Below are 15,000 nucleotides of genomic sequence, written 5' to 3'. Positions count from 1 at the left end.
TGTTATCAGTATAAAATGCATGCTTACCTATTATAATCTAAAACAAAATCGTAACCATATTTTCTCAAAATTAAACCAAGAACCAAATAATAGCATTACCATTACCTTATGGGCGAGAGGTTGAGGGTTGTGGGGTTGGCGGCGCTGCTGCTGCTGCTGCTGCTGCAGCGTCATTCCGTCGAGAAAAGTTCCTTTGTAGTCCGGTCGTAAAATTACACTGCCTTATTTTCTTTGTCTTAGCTATTTTGGTCCAACGGCCACAATACCAAGAATGCCTGTCTTCCCTATAACTACAGGGAACTTTACAGGATGGACACTGTACTTGTAAAGGAAGGACACCGTGACTTCTGAAAAAAGTGGACTGCAGCTTTGTCGTCCAGATAGAACTCCTTGATAAACTTCTAGTAGTTGTAAGAACATCCACCACACAACATAGCCATTCTGATACTGACTGGTAACGGGAAAGCCTACACGAAGCAAATTATTACTGTACCGAAACTTCGAAACATGTATGAAGCTCTAAGTGAGTAGTTGTTAATTTATTTCATTCCCGATGTCCCAAACTTCAACTCCAAGACTTATATACTGAATAATTTTCACTAAAATTATCCTAACCTAACATAATAATATGGCAATCCAAAAAAATCTAAGGACAAAAACCTAACCAAACCGGGGGGGCTGTGCCCCCCGGGACCTCCCCCTACAACACTAACCTAACCCTAACATAAACCTAACCTAACCGGCCCCCTGGACCCCCCCTTGCAACACTAACCTAACCCTAACATAAACCTAACCTAACGTAACCTAACCTAGCCGGGGGTGCGCAGCCCCCTGGACCCCCCTGCAACACTAACCTAACCCTAACATAAACCTAACCTAGCGTATCCTTGCTTTGGGGCAGGGAAGCCCCAACACCAGTTCTCTTATAGCTTCACACAATATGCCCTACCTCTACCAATACCCTCCTCACAATACCTTAACGAAAGGATCAAGGTCCTGGCTGGTCCTCTTCTCCATTGTACACTGACTTGCATCGCAGGAGCGATGATTTCCCAGTAATCAAATTCGCAACCTTTACAACTAATGTCACTGGTGGCCATGGCTGAACTGCGCACACAGATGTCTCTGTGCACCTGTCTGCCCAGCTGTGTCCCACCTACGAATACATCTAGCAAATTCTCATTGGCGCAGCTTGTGGTGTTAAGAGGTGATGGCACGTCATTGGACAAAAGAACTATAGAAACAATAACAATCCTATTCAGCAGTTACCCCCAAACCCAGGATGTGAATAGAGGATAATAGGGGATAGGGGGGCGGCTACGTTAAATGTAGCGGATAGAGCCAGAAATGTAGCGAATCTTTGGCAACACTGCTCAACAATAACAGCAAGGCTCGCGTCAGCCGCCGCCGCTGCCGCCTCTCGCCGTCAAAGGTGTAATTTATGTATTTTTACAGATTTTTGGTGTGAGTTTGTTGATTTTGGACCCGTTTTGTAATGCACGTTACTCGTTTTAATGCTCCCCCACCCAAAAACCCCGATTTCCCACAGGTCCCCCAAGATCGTTGGGGATGAGAGGTAGGCATAAGTTGAAAGTCATTTAACTTGAAAACTATGCATTTGCGACGGAAGTGATGTAGAACATCAATCAATTCACTACATATCTCACCAGAAACACGTAAGCCACATCACAAAATCATTGGTTGGGTGAAACTGAAAATTATCCAAAATGAGAGATATGAATGATAAAAAAGGAGGAGGACTATCAGTGTTGATGTATGAGCGTGATGGCTGTGATATTTATGAAAAGGAATGTGATTATTGTGATATTTTGAAAGTAGAAATTAAAATAAGGAATGTTGTGATAATTATGCTACTTACATATATAGATGTGTCTGATAAAGAACATAATGGAAAAATAATAAAAAAAATTGGAGAAGAACTTGAAAAAGTCCAAGACGAGATGGTTATTTTATTAGGAGATTTCAATGGACATCTTGGATTTAGAGGACCACAACCTTTAAATTATAATGGAAAATTAGTTTTAGATATTATGGAAAAATGGAATATGATACTATTAAATGGTGATCAGAAATGTGAAGGGGAGATAACAAGGAGGCAAGGAAACATAGGAAGTGCAATTAACTTCATGTTAGTTAATGAATCTATGTACAAGTATTTTGAAACTATGGTCATTGATGAAGAAAAAGGTATATTTGATTTGTCTGATCATTGTTTATTGAGTCAGTATTTAATATAGATACAAACCAAGAAGGAAACGAACAGAAGTTTTGGAGAGAGTATTATAAAACAGACTGTGAAATATTAAAGGAGCAATTCTTGAAAAAATGCAGGATGACATAGAAGAAATAAATGGTAGGGGAGAACATATAGATATGAAAAACTAGAAATGCTAATAAAGGATAATGCAGACGTACCCCTTAAGAAGAAATATAGGAAAAAGGTAACTTTTTTAGATAATAAGACAGTCGAAGAACCAGTATGGATGACTGGAGAGATTCGAGAGAAATTAAATTAAGAAAAAATATAATAGGCTGAAAAGAAATGCAAGCAATATAAACGAAAGAGAGCATTATGAGGAATTGTACAATAAACAAAGAGGAAAGTACAACAGAGAATAAGGGATGAAATGACTATACATGAGAAAAAGATTACTAAAGAAATTAAAGAAGCAAAGGATTCTGGAAAGAAAATGTGGAATATGATAAATAAATTAAGGAGTTAACCAAAAGGAGGAAAAGGAAATTGCAGTTTATGATGAGGTAGGGAACAGGATAGACTGGGATGTATTGCCTGAGGAAAATGCAGTATGATGATATAGATGGAATACAATGGTAGAATATTGGAATACAATATAAAGCACCCAAATGAGATTAATGAAGAATGGAATGAGCAAATTAAAGAAGAATATACTGCTGAGATAAGAAGGAGAGAAAGAACCCCTAGAATAGTGTACGGAAGGAGAAATGAAATAACACTAATACCAGAAAACCTAAAAGAACACTATGATGCACTAAGAGGAAATTTGGAACAGGAAAATTAATGATTAACTACACTGCTGATGACCGAATACAATATTTCCCCAAACAGATACTGGAACATATGGATAGTTTAGAAGGTACAGTAATGTGGCAGCAAAGTAAAGCAATGGGGTGGGATGGATGGAGGGAAGAAGATGTGAAAAGTGCACTAAGTAAAATAAAAAGTAGAAAACAACCAGTTCCAGATAAGATAAAAGGAGAAATATTAAAATGGTTTAAAGAAAATCCAACGTGTTTGCAAGCCTTAACAATTTGCCTAAGTCATGTCATAAATAAAAATGAAGTACCAGACAAATGGAAGATATAAAAAACAGTAATGATTGCCTAAACAAATAAGCCAAAAGTAAAAGAGCACCGACCAATAGCCCTAACAAATACCAACTATAAGCTTACTATGAATTTAATTAAAAGAAAACTCTTGAAACACATTAAGTCACTTGGAGAAATAAACGTATTGTAAGCAGGATTTATGGAAGGCAGACGACTAGAGGATAATTTATTCATTTTAAACTATTGCATAGAAAATAGCAAAGGAAACAGGAACTAGTAATTACAGCTATAGATTTTGAAAAGCCTTTGATTCCGTGAACAGAAAAGAGTTAATAAAGGTGTTAAAATACTATGAATGCAACCCCAAGATAATAGACACTATAGTAACACTATACACAAATGACAAAACACAGATGTTCTTGGGCCAGAGGAAAGTTGAGGATGTCACAGTAAGCAGTGGCATACAACAAGGGTGTACAGGATCCCCACTGCTCTTTGTGCTACTTGTTAATCATATTATTAAAAAGATAAATAAAAGCCACATGGGATTTAAAAACAGTAAACTAAACATTCCAGTATTGTTCTATGCAGATGACGGGCTTCTATTATCAAACAGCAGGAAAGAAATGGAGCAGATGATAACTTTAGTGACAGAGACTTCTGCTGAATGAGGGCTGAACATCAATATACAAAAGAGCCAATGTTTGATTATAAATAGAAAAGACCTAGAACCTAAACCAGAAAAGATAAAGGATATTGAGGTAGTAAAAGAAATTAAATATCTAGGAATAAGGATTACAGAAGAAAGAAAGCATATGAAGAAATATAAAGAAATGAAAATTGAATTGGCAAGAAAAATGTCAAACTTAGCTTTTTCAGTGGCGGCAAGATCATGTAATAAAATTTTAATAGGAAAAACATACTGGAAGAGTGTAGTGTTGCCAAGTGTACTCACAGGAGGAGCAGTAGTGGACTGGAATAAAACAGAACTGGAACAACTACAAAGAATAGAAAATAAAGTTTGGAGACATATTTTAGGAGCACCAAATTATGTGGCAGTAGAGGCATTACGAGGAGAAGTAGGAAGTGCCACCAAGGAAGAAAGAGATATAAAATTAAATTATGCTACAAAACATGTATTGAAAGGAAATAATGATTTATTAAGGGAAATAATACAAGAAATGAAGGAAAATAGTAAAGTAAGTCAGTGGCTTAGAATAATAAGAGGGTATATGAAACAAATCAACATAAGCAATATGGAAGAATTAAATTAAATGACTGAAGAGAACATGAAGGAGAGAGTAAGGATATGGGGAGAAAGGAAATGGAGGGCAGGAATGGAAGGAAAATCAACGTTGAATATGTACTTTATGAATAAAAAAAAAATCAAGGAAGAAAACATATACGATAATACATTTAAATATAAATTATTGTCCAGGTGCCGAACTAATTCTTTACAACTAAACTGGAGGAAGAGGTTTAGTGGAGGGGAGGAAAAGTGTGACATCTGCCAGGAAGGAGAAAGTGAAACATTACAACACTTTTTATTACAGGAGAGAGTAAGGATATGGGGAGAAAGGAAATGGAGGGCAGGAATGGAAGGAAAATCAACGTTGAATATGTACTTTATGAATAAAAAAAAAATCAAGGAAGAAAACATATACGATAATACATTTAAATATAAATTATTGTTCAGGTGCCAAACTAATTCTTTACAACTAAACTGGAGGAAGAGGTTTAGTGGAGGGGAGCAAAAGTGTGACATCTGCCAGGAAGGAGAAAGTGAAACACTACAACACTTTTTATTACACTGCCAAGGACTAAAAGACATACGCAGTAGATATGCAATTACAGAAGACACCATATTAGAAAAAGTTCTTTTGTTCAACCCAGTAAGTGAAGGTGAAATAGAAAAATATACACTGTATGTGGAAGAAGTTTGGAAAACTAGAAAAACAAAGAGTGACTTAGCCCTGACCCAGCCCTGAAGCAAGAATAGAAAATTGCGCTGCCGTTGCAAAGGCAATAGCGCATCTTACATCTATCTATCTATAGAAGTGGTGGTGGTGGTGGTGGTGGTGGTGGCAGTTGTAGTAGTAGTGTTGGTGGTAGTAGTAGTAGTAGTAGTGTTAGTAGTAGTAGTAGTAGTAGTAGTAGTAGTAGTAGTAGTGGTGGTGGTGGTGGTGGTGGTGGTGGTGGTGGTGGTGGTGGTGGTGGTGGTGAAAATGGTGGTGGTGGTGAGAGAGAGAGAGAGAGAGAGAGAGAGAGAGAGAGAGAGAGAGAGAGAGAGAGAGAGAGAGAGAGAGAGAGAGAGAGAGATTCAAACATTTAGCGCAGTAAAATCATGATTCCCTGAATGATCTCCGCTGCTTCGCATGTGATGGTACAATTTTCCCGAAACGATCACAGTACGTTAAGGGTTAATCACCTCTCCTTCCATTTCAATATGTTTTGGTGGTATATATGTGACTATGATTCTCCTTTTTTTTTCATTTCTTTGGTCCTGATTGTTACTTCCATTACTTCTGCCATGTTATCTCCATAGTGCACTTTTTCCACACATATATCATCACAAACCATTATTACCATTCCTCCTCCCCCTTTTACCTTTCTGTTCCTTCTCCAACTTTTCTATCCCTCTTTCTCAAAGTCAAGTTGGACCTCCTTTAACTTTGTTTCTACTATGCACATTACATCCAGTCATTTCTCCTTCTAATAGTCTCTAACTTCCTACACACTGGACAACAACCCATGTATATTTGCATACGACACTTAATTTCTTGCCTCTCTCTCCACTTATATTTCTTCCATTACCTCTTCTTTTTCTCCCAAAGATACCACTTTCTCCATCTCATATCTAGAACCTTTCAGTAAAATTTTTTTCTCGATCTCCGTCCTTTTCTGTTTTTTTTTTTCCTTAGCTTCATTTCTTAGCACTCTCTCTTTTTCTCTCTCTTTCATGTTCATATCTCTTCTTATCCATAGAGCTTTAAATTCAGTATCTTCAGCCAATTTCCCTTTTCTTGCCATTATCTCCTGCACCACCATTTGAGATTTCATTCTCCTTTTCAGTGGTCTTTTTTCTTCTTCACTATAACTTCCCATTCTAAGCACTTCCTCCACTTCCTGCTCCAACCCCTGTGTGCTGCCTTGAACCAACTTAAGATCTCTTGCCAACTCTCTCTTGCAAACTTGTTAAAAAAAAAATCCTCTTATCCACTGTGTCCCTCACCAAATCCTCCTTCCCATTAATTGCTTGAATTACGTTGTCCTTTGTCTTTTCTTGTACCTGCTTTTTTACCAACTCAGAGAATTTAACTTTTTCCTCTTCCTGTTCCTTTCCTCCTACTTGATCTCACCCACTCCACTTTCCACTTTACCTGCCATATCCTGAACTTTTCTTGTAGACTCTTTAATGTCATTTCATATTTGCCACATGTAGCTATTAATACACTTGGCCCCCGAAACAACGGACAAATGCGTGCACGATCCTGTCTGTAGATTTAAGGAAGGCGGTGGCATAGTGGATAAGGTGGTGAGCGTGGGATCGGGCAGATGTCCACGCGTAGGTTCGAATCCCACCACGTACAGCCTTAAAACACTTTGCCATTTGTCGAGTGGTTTAAAGTTACCTACATATCACCATGATACCCAGGTTCTAGGTGGTTACACTCAAGATGAGCTTGGGCGGTGATATGGACCCTAATATGCGTACCACTATAAATAAAATTGCCTGCGCCTCTAATGGGCGGAAGCTGAACAGCGCTTCCCATACACTCCTCAAGTGTGCCTACAGGCACTATAGGCCTTACCGTAAAAAAAAAAAAAAAAAAAAAAAGATTGCAAAAGTCCATTCTGTGCAAAAGTACGTAAAAAACTGTATAAAATGTACGTAAAATACTGTGTAATCATTAAGAAATCATTCAAGCAGTATTACAAAGCATTAAGTACAACAAATAACCTGAAATAGATTGAAAATGCACGGACTGAAGATAAAACATGGTGGCCAACAGCTGATGACGCGACCGACCCGCCACCTACCGGACAATAATTTGCCAGGAACGGACAATCGCGCGCATTTTAACATTCATCCGTAGATTAAACTGGACTCCAGAATTTGTCCGTAGTTTCTGAAATCCGTTGATGGGAGGTCCGTTGTTTCAAGGGTCGAGTGTATACCATTTTGTCTCTTTAACGCCTCCATCTCCTCTTTCGTCACCTGGTTCACTTCTTTTACTTTCTCACATTCTTTAGTTAAGTGTTTTTCCATAATAGTACTTCAGATCAGTTCTTTCATGCATCTCAAATCCCTCTTCACTTTCACCAATCTTCTCACATTACCTTAGTCCTCATGAAATCCTGAAAATTCCTTATAAGTGTTTTCTTCCAATCTCCTCAATCCAACTGGTGTCTCAACAAAGCTTGTCCTATCTATACCTGGCAATTGTTTTGATAACATACATCTGGCAGCACCACCTACATCTGTCTCCCCTTCCATCATTTTGTTTCAACGCTACCCAAATCTTGCTTATTTTTGGAGACAGGACACCATATGACCCCATTTCCCCTCTGTACATAGTCTAGGTCCTTCTGCTTCACTGCACCTGTTGTCAGAATGTTCCTCTGGGAGCTCCTGGTAACACAACTGCTCTCCACTGCTGTGTGCATGTGTGTGTGCCTTTATTTACCTAGTTGTTTTTACCTAGCTGTATGTTACAGGGTTTAAGCAGGGCTCATAGTGAATTGTTTCCATATCTACATTTATCCAACTTTTCCTTAAATTTGTGCACACTTTCTGCTGTTAGAATCTCTTCACTTAATCCATTCCAGATGTCCACATTCCTATGTGAAAAACTGAACTTCTTAATATTTCTCAGACACTGAGTTTTCAAGAGCAGGCTCATAGTGAATTGTTTCCATATCTACATTTATCCAACTTTTCCTTAAATTTGTGCACACTTTCTGCTGTTAGAATCTCTTCACTTAATCCATTCCAGATGTTCACATTCCTATGTGAAAAACTGAACTTCTTAATATTTCTCAGACACTGAGTTTTTATGATCTTGGAATGTCCTCTGTTCATCTATCTCCCTCCTCCATCAGTGTTAGCAGGTCTTGTCTATCTATCTTTTCCATTTAGTTTACTAACTTATACATCATTATTAAATCTTCTCTTTCTTGTCTATACTTCCAAGTTGGAAGTTCTATCTCCTTCAGTCTTTCTTCATGGGGATGATCCTTTATTTCTGGGACCATCTTTCTAGCAATGCTTTGGATTCTTTCTATATTCTTGATATCTTTCTGCCTATATGGTGACCATACAACTCCTGCATATTCTAGTCTAGGCCTTATCAAAGTGCTTATGATATTTTTCATCATACTCTTATCCATGTAACTGAATGCCACCCTGATTTTAGTTAATGTCTTGTATGTTGAAGCAAATATTCCATTTATGTCAGTGTCTTGTATAATCACTAGCACGTCCTTCTCTTAACTCCTTTTCATTATAATCTCTTCCCCCATTAAGACACCCATATAGGTCTTCTATTACTTTTACCCATTTCTATTTCATGACATTTCCTCATATTAAATTCTAATTCTGTGCCTGAGTCTGTGCACATGTGTATGTATTTATGTATTTACCTAGTTGTAGTTTTACAGGGCCTGGGCTTGATGCTCACGTGGCCCCATCTCCATATCTACACTTATCCAATCTTACTCCTGTGTGTGTGTGTGTGTGTGTGTGTGTGTGTGTGTGTGTGTGTGTGTGTGTGTGTGTGTGTGTGTGTGTGTGTGTGTGTGTGATGTGTGTGTGCTGCTGTCTCTGACTGGAGACAGCCAGACGTTACCCTCACGAACGAGCTCAGAGCTCATTATTTCCGATCTTCGGATAGGCCTGTATTTACCTAATTGTATTTACCTAATTGTAACATACGGGGAAAAGAGCTATGCTCGTGTTGTCCCGTCTCCATATCTATTAATGTCCAGCTTTTTCTTAAAATCATGAATATTCCTTGCGTTGACCACTTCCACGTCTAAACTATTCCATGCTTCCACCCTTCTATGAGGGAAGCTATATTTTTCACATCTCTCCTATAAGTGGCCATTTTAGTTTTTCCCATGCCCTCTCGACATTCTTTCATTCCACATACACAGATCTTCCCTATCCATTTTTCCATGCCAATCATCACTCTGTATATTGCTATCAGGTCTCCCCTTTCTCTTCTGTTTTCCAGGGTCGGAAGTTGCATTCTTTTCAGTCTGTCTTCATAAGTCAAATCTCTTAAGTCAGGCACCATTTTGTTGCAGCCCTCTGTACTTTCTCTAGTTTCCTTATGTGTTTCTTTAAGTTCGAGCCCACTGTATTGTTGCATATTCAAGCCTCGGTCTTATCATTGCAGTAATTATTTTCTTCATCATTTCTTCATCTAAATATACGAACGCCACTCTTATGTTCCTCAATAAGTTCAATACTTCTCCAATTATTTTGTTTATATGTCTCTCTGGCGATAGGTCATTGGTAATTGTCACCCCAAGGTCTTTTTCTTCATGACTGGTTTTATGTCTTCATTTCCTATCTTGTACATACTCCTGATTCTTCTTTCACTCTTGCCAAACTCTATTTTCTTGCATTTTGTCGTGTTGAACTCCATTTGCCATGTACAGCTCCATTTCCATATTCTGTCCAAGTCTTCCTGGAGTAGTTCGCAATCTTTGTCACATCTCACTTTTCTTAACAATTTTGCATCGTCTGCAAATAGGCTCACATAACTGGACACCCCATCCACCATGTCATTTATGTAGACCGCGAACATTACTGGTGCCAACACTGATCCCTGTGGAACTCCACTCTCCACCAAGCCCCATTCTGATGGTCTGTCCTTAATTATTGTTCTCATTTCTCTTCCTACCAAAAGTCTTCCATCCATTTTAGTAAACTGCCATGCACTCCTCCTACCATTTCAAGTTTCCAGATCAGTCTCCGTGTGGTACCTTATCAAAGGCCTTTTTTAAATCCAGATATATTCCATCAGCCCAACCATCTCTTTCCTGTATTACATCTATCACCCTCGAATAGTAACATATCAGGTTTGTCGTGCATGAACGCCCTTTTCTAAAACCAAATTGACACTCACAAAGTATGTCATTTTTCTCCAAGAAGTCTGTCCATCTATTCTTCACCACCCTCTCACACATCTTAGCTACCACACTTGTAAGTGACACTGGTCTATAGTTCAATGGGTCTCTCTTGTTACCTGATTTATAGATTGGGACAATGTTAGCTCTTTTCCAGTCTTGGGGCACTACACCTTCCCTTAATGAGGCATCAATTACTTCACAAACTTTTTCTGCCAGTTGCTCCTGCATTCTCTTAAAATCCATCCTGATACCCCATCAGGTCCCACAGCTTTTCTCACTTCTAAACTCCCCATCATATTCTTGATCTCCTCCACAGTTACTTGAAACTCCTTCATAATCCCTTTCTGTTCCATTACCAGTGGTTTGTCAAAAGCAGTCTCCTTTGTGAATACCTTCCGAAAGCATCCATTCATAGCCTCTGCCATTTCCTGGGATCTTCACTGCATACTCCATTTACTTCTAAACTTTCAATACTTTCTCTATTTTTGATGTTGTTGTTCACATGTCTGTAAAAAGCCTTGGTTGGTCTTTACATTTATCAATTATATCCTTTTCTTGTTTCTTTCTTTCTTCTCTTCTAATCAACACATATTCATTTCTTGCTCTTTTGTAACTTTCCCACTGCTTAATCCGTCTTTTCCTTCTCCACCTCTTCCATGCATCCTCTTTTCTTGTTCTAGCCTTTTCACATCTATCGTTAAACCAGTCCTGCTTTCCAACTTCTCTATGTTGTCTTATTGGTACAAATTTTTCTCACCTTCTTTGTATATTTTTATAAATTCCTTCCACTTTTCATTTGCTCCTTAGCACTCTTGAATTTCATCCAATTTGTCTCTTGAAAGAATTTCTTTAGGTTTCCAAAATCTGTCTTGGCATAATTCCATCTTCCCACTTTATATTCTTCATTTCTTCTAGATTTCTCTTCATCTATCACCTTGAACTCCAAAACTGCATGATCACTCTTTGCTAAAGGGCACTCCACCCTCATCTCCTCAATGACCATTGGCTCTGTACTAAAGACCAAGTCCAGTCTTGACGATGCTCCCTCTCCTCCAAACCTAGTATCTTCTTTGACCCACTGAGTTAACACATTTTCCATTGCCAGTGTCAATAGTGTATTTCCCATGTTGTCTCTGATCCTTCCATTGACCAGTCCTCCCAACACACCTCTTTACAATTAAAATCTCCCATCATTATAGTTCGTTCACAGCCACCCAACATTTCTTCCAGACATGTTCCTGTATCACTTATCATTTCTTCATATTCCTGTACTGACCATGCATTTGTCTTAGGTGGTACGTACACCACTATGTAGTGCCTCTTTTTCCTTCATTAGTTTCTGCTCTGATCTTTAGCACTTCTGCCTTTCCCATACCTTCTTTCACTTGATCCACCTTTATATCTTTTTAACCAGCAACATCACTCCTCCTCCCATCTTACCTACTCTATTTCTTTTCCAAACATTATATTTCCTTCTCCAACCATCATCAGGTCTTCTCCCTCTCTCAGTTTTGTTTCAGTAAGACCCACAATATCTGGGTTCTTGTCCCTCAAGTGTGTGTGTGTGTGTGTGTGTGTGTGTGTGTGTGTGTGTGTGTGTGTGTGTGTGTGTGTGTGTGTGTGTGTGTGTGTGTGTTACTTACTTGTTACTTTGTTACTTGGGGTGTTTGTTCAAGGCTTCGCTCCACTGTGAGGCAGCGCTCAGCAAATACTCCCTCAAAAGCAACTAGCATCTATAATTGTCTTTGATTTCCATGCCGTTAAAATCATAAACTTCCTTGAACAAATATGTCTTCAATTTCTTTTTGAAGATATCGATCCTGGCACAACCTTTGATATCACTCAGCAGTTTATTGTAAATCCTTGGTGCGCATCTTGCAAATGCTCAACATCCCATGTCAAAGTTATATCTTGGCTCATGTAGTCTGTATGGGTCTGCATCGTGTCTCAGCTCCATCGTAGTGTCATGGTGGAATGTTTCCAGTAAGTTCCTCAAGTACTGAGGTTTTCTACCACCAAGCTCACAGCTAACTTGCATATGTTCAAAGCTCTCCCATTTTTTTGACGTATCCACCCTAATTTTATTGCATGTTCTAGAAAGTAAAAGACCACCATCTCTTCCTTCTTTCCTTGGTATGTGCACAAATGTATGAGTGTCAGAGGTCATTTCTTTAATTTTTGCAGTGCCATATTCACTCAGCCATGTTTCAGTCAAAGCAAGAATATCCAGACTTTCATCATTAATTAAAATTCTGATTTCTATTGTCTTGTTTCCAACTGACTGAACATTTAATAAACCACATTTCAACATAGAGCTCACAGCATTAGTAGCCATGATCTGTAATATTTCTGATCCTGTCAATCTCACTTTCCAACACAATACAGCAACTATTATTCGCTGAGTGGTCAGTATTCTGTTTTTTAAACCTCACACAGTTTATGCATTTCTTCTCTGTAGATGTGCAATCCTTGGACTTGTGGTTGCCTGCACATTTAAAGCAAACGAGATGCTCACCATTTTTCTTAGCATTGCAGTTCATCTCTGTATGACCATACCTTTGACAATGGTAACAGATAAGTGCATGATACCTGTCGCGAACCTGGTAAACTCCCCACTCAAGCTTAATCCTGTCCTGATGCTGATGTAATAGCTGTCTTATCATTGGATCACATTTCATGATGTAATGAACTGTGCCCCCCTGCTGCTGGTTTGCAAAAAATATTCTCAATCTTTGACTTGACATCAGGAACTGCTTGAAGGTAGTAATTTCTCGCAATGATTGTATCAATGATACCCTCCTTAGTCTCTTCCTTATGGACATTACATAGCATTATCTTGGGTTTAATTTTCTGAACTGATTTAGTTGTCAACTTTTCAACATTCTCCAGTTTCTGGGCTGCCTCATTTCTCAGACTCTCATTGGCAAAATTCATCACTATTTTTTTGCCATCATTAGCAAACTTTGTATCATTAATTTGCATTCCATCCAAAGCATGAGAATCTTCATTCTTCAGATTTGCTTCAGAATCCTGAGTTACCCCTACAACAAGCAGATTCTTTTTCATCCTCCTCTTCCTCTTCACGTCCTGCCAAGGGATGGAATGTTCCGAGTCAGCAGTAACTCCCGCCAAGCCTTCTGTTGCCTCATCTACCTTGATACTTATCTCTTCCATTCTTGCCATCTTATTATCAACTATTTCCATCATCTTGTCAGCTTTAGCAGTAATGCTCTTCAAATCAGACTTAAATTCCTCAACATCATTGATGAATTTCTTCAGAGACGACACCTCAATGAAGCAAACATCGCACAGATACCTCACTTTGCAGATATTTTCAAATTTAATCCCTGCCAAATTCACACATTTCGTATGAGCCTACCGGTTACACAGACAACACTTAATGAACTTTGCTAGGTCTCCAGAATCAGAGCTACACTTATAACAGGACGAAGGTAATAATGCTGAAATGGCATATTTCTCCGCCATCTTGGAGTCTTCCACTCCTTTTTACTTATTTTCTATCTAGCGACAACACTTTCCAAAAATGTTCCTGTTTTTTTTCATCACAGGACATTCATACACCCTTGTGGTCACTGAGAAGTCAGTGAGAGCCTTTTTTCATGCAATAATATGCATGAAAAAGCGGAGCACCACTACAGAACTAGCAAGTATATGCGCGCGCACCGAAATGTGTGTGTGTGTGTTTTAAAGCATTAAGACAGTGTAAGGAGTCAATGGATGAGAAGTGGTTGCACCAACCAAGAAAGTGTGAATGACTGAAAACAGATTAACAAGATTTTAAAATTATCAATATGAGATACACTCGTAATTCGTTGGGAAAGCTCTACTTAAATTTTATTCAAATTTTTAAGTGTGTTTTTAAAGTTTTGGTGACATTAAGAACATTTCTACATTATTAACATGAAACACTAGTGACTATTATCTAAAGCTTGTAATTGAAGTAATATGGATATTTAAATGTCTTTTTACAGTTCTGGTGAAATATTAACAAAATTTCTACATTATCAAAAAGAGAAACACTTTTGAGAGCCTGTGACCTTGGAAGAAAATGCAAACTTAACTTAACATAACAACCCTACCTCAGTCTTTAGGGTGTTTGCAGCTTCCAGGTAGTGACTTAGTTCATCCTTAAGAGGATCAATCTTGCCTTCCATCTCCCAGGCATTCAATTCTGCTGCTAACTTCTCACCTCTAGCTGCCTCCTCCCTCCTGCTGGCCTCCTCTGCCCTTTTCTCTGCTAATTGTGCCTGTTGTGGTGGTGGTAGTAGTAGTAGTAGTAGTAGTAGTAGTAGTAGTAGTAGTAGTAGTAGTAGTAGTAGTAGTAGGAGTAAGAGGAGCAGCAGCAGCAGCAGCAGCAGCAACACTAGTAGTAGTAGTAGTAGTAGTAGTAGTAGTAGTAGTAGTAGTAGTACCAATAGTAGTGGAATGTTTAAAAAGTATACTCTCTCTCTCTCTCTCTCTCTCTCTCTCTCTCTCTCTCTCTCTCTCTCTCTCTCTCTCTCTCTCTCT

General features: G+C 38.6%; 1 protein-coding gene across 1 annotated transcript in view; it reads right to left on the bottom strand.

The window, feature by feature from the left end:
- LOC123512297 (golgin subfamily A member 6-like protein 22) overlaps positions 1 to 15,000 on the bottom strand; it is a 130,191-nt gene that overhangs the window by 76,519 nt on the left and 38,672 nt on the right. Inside the window, exon 7 of the mRNA XM_045268634.1 lies at positions 14,571 to 14,740. Coding sequence (XP_045124569.1) covers positions 14,571 to 14,740 — 170 coding nt within the window. The remainder of the gene's footprint in view (positions 1 to 14,570; positions 14,741 to 15,000) is intronic.

This window comes from Portunus trituberculatus, chromosome 33, assembly GCF_017591435.1.
Source record: "Portunus trituberculatus isolate SZX2019 chromosome 33, ASM1759143v1, whole genome shotgun sequence".
In the NCBI taxonomy this organism is placed as follows: Eukaryota; Metazoa; Arthropoda; class Malacostraca; order Decapoda; family Portunidae; genus Portunus; species Portunus trituberculatus.
The sequence above is the reverse complement of the archived record's forward strand: the minus strand, read 5'-3'. Positions and strand labels throughout refer to the sequence as shown.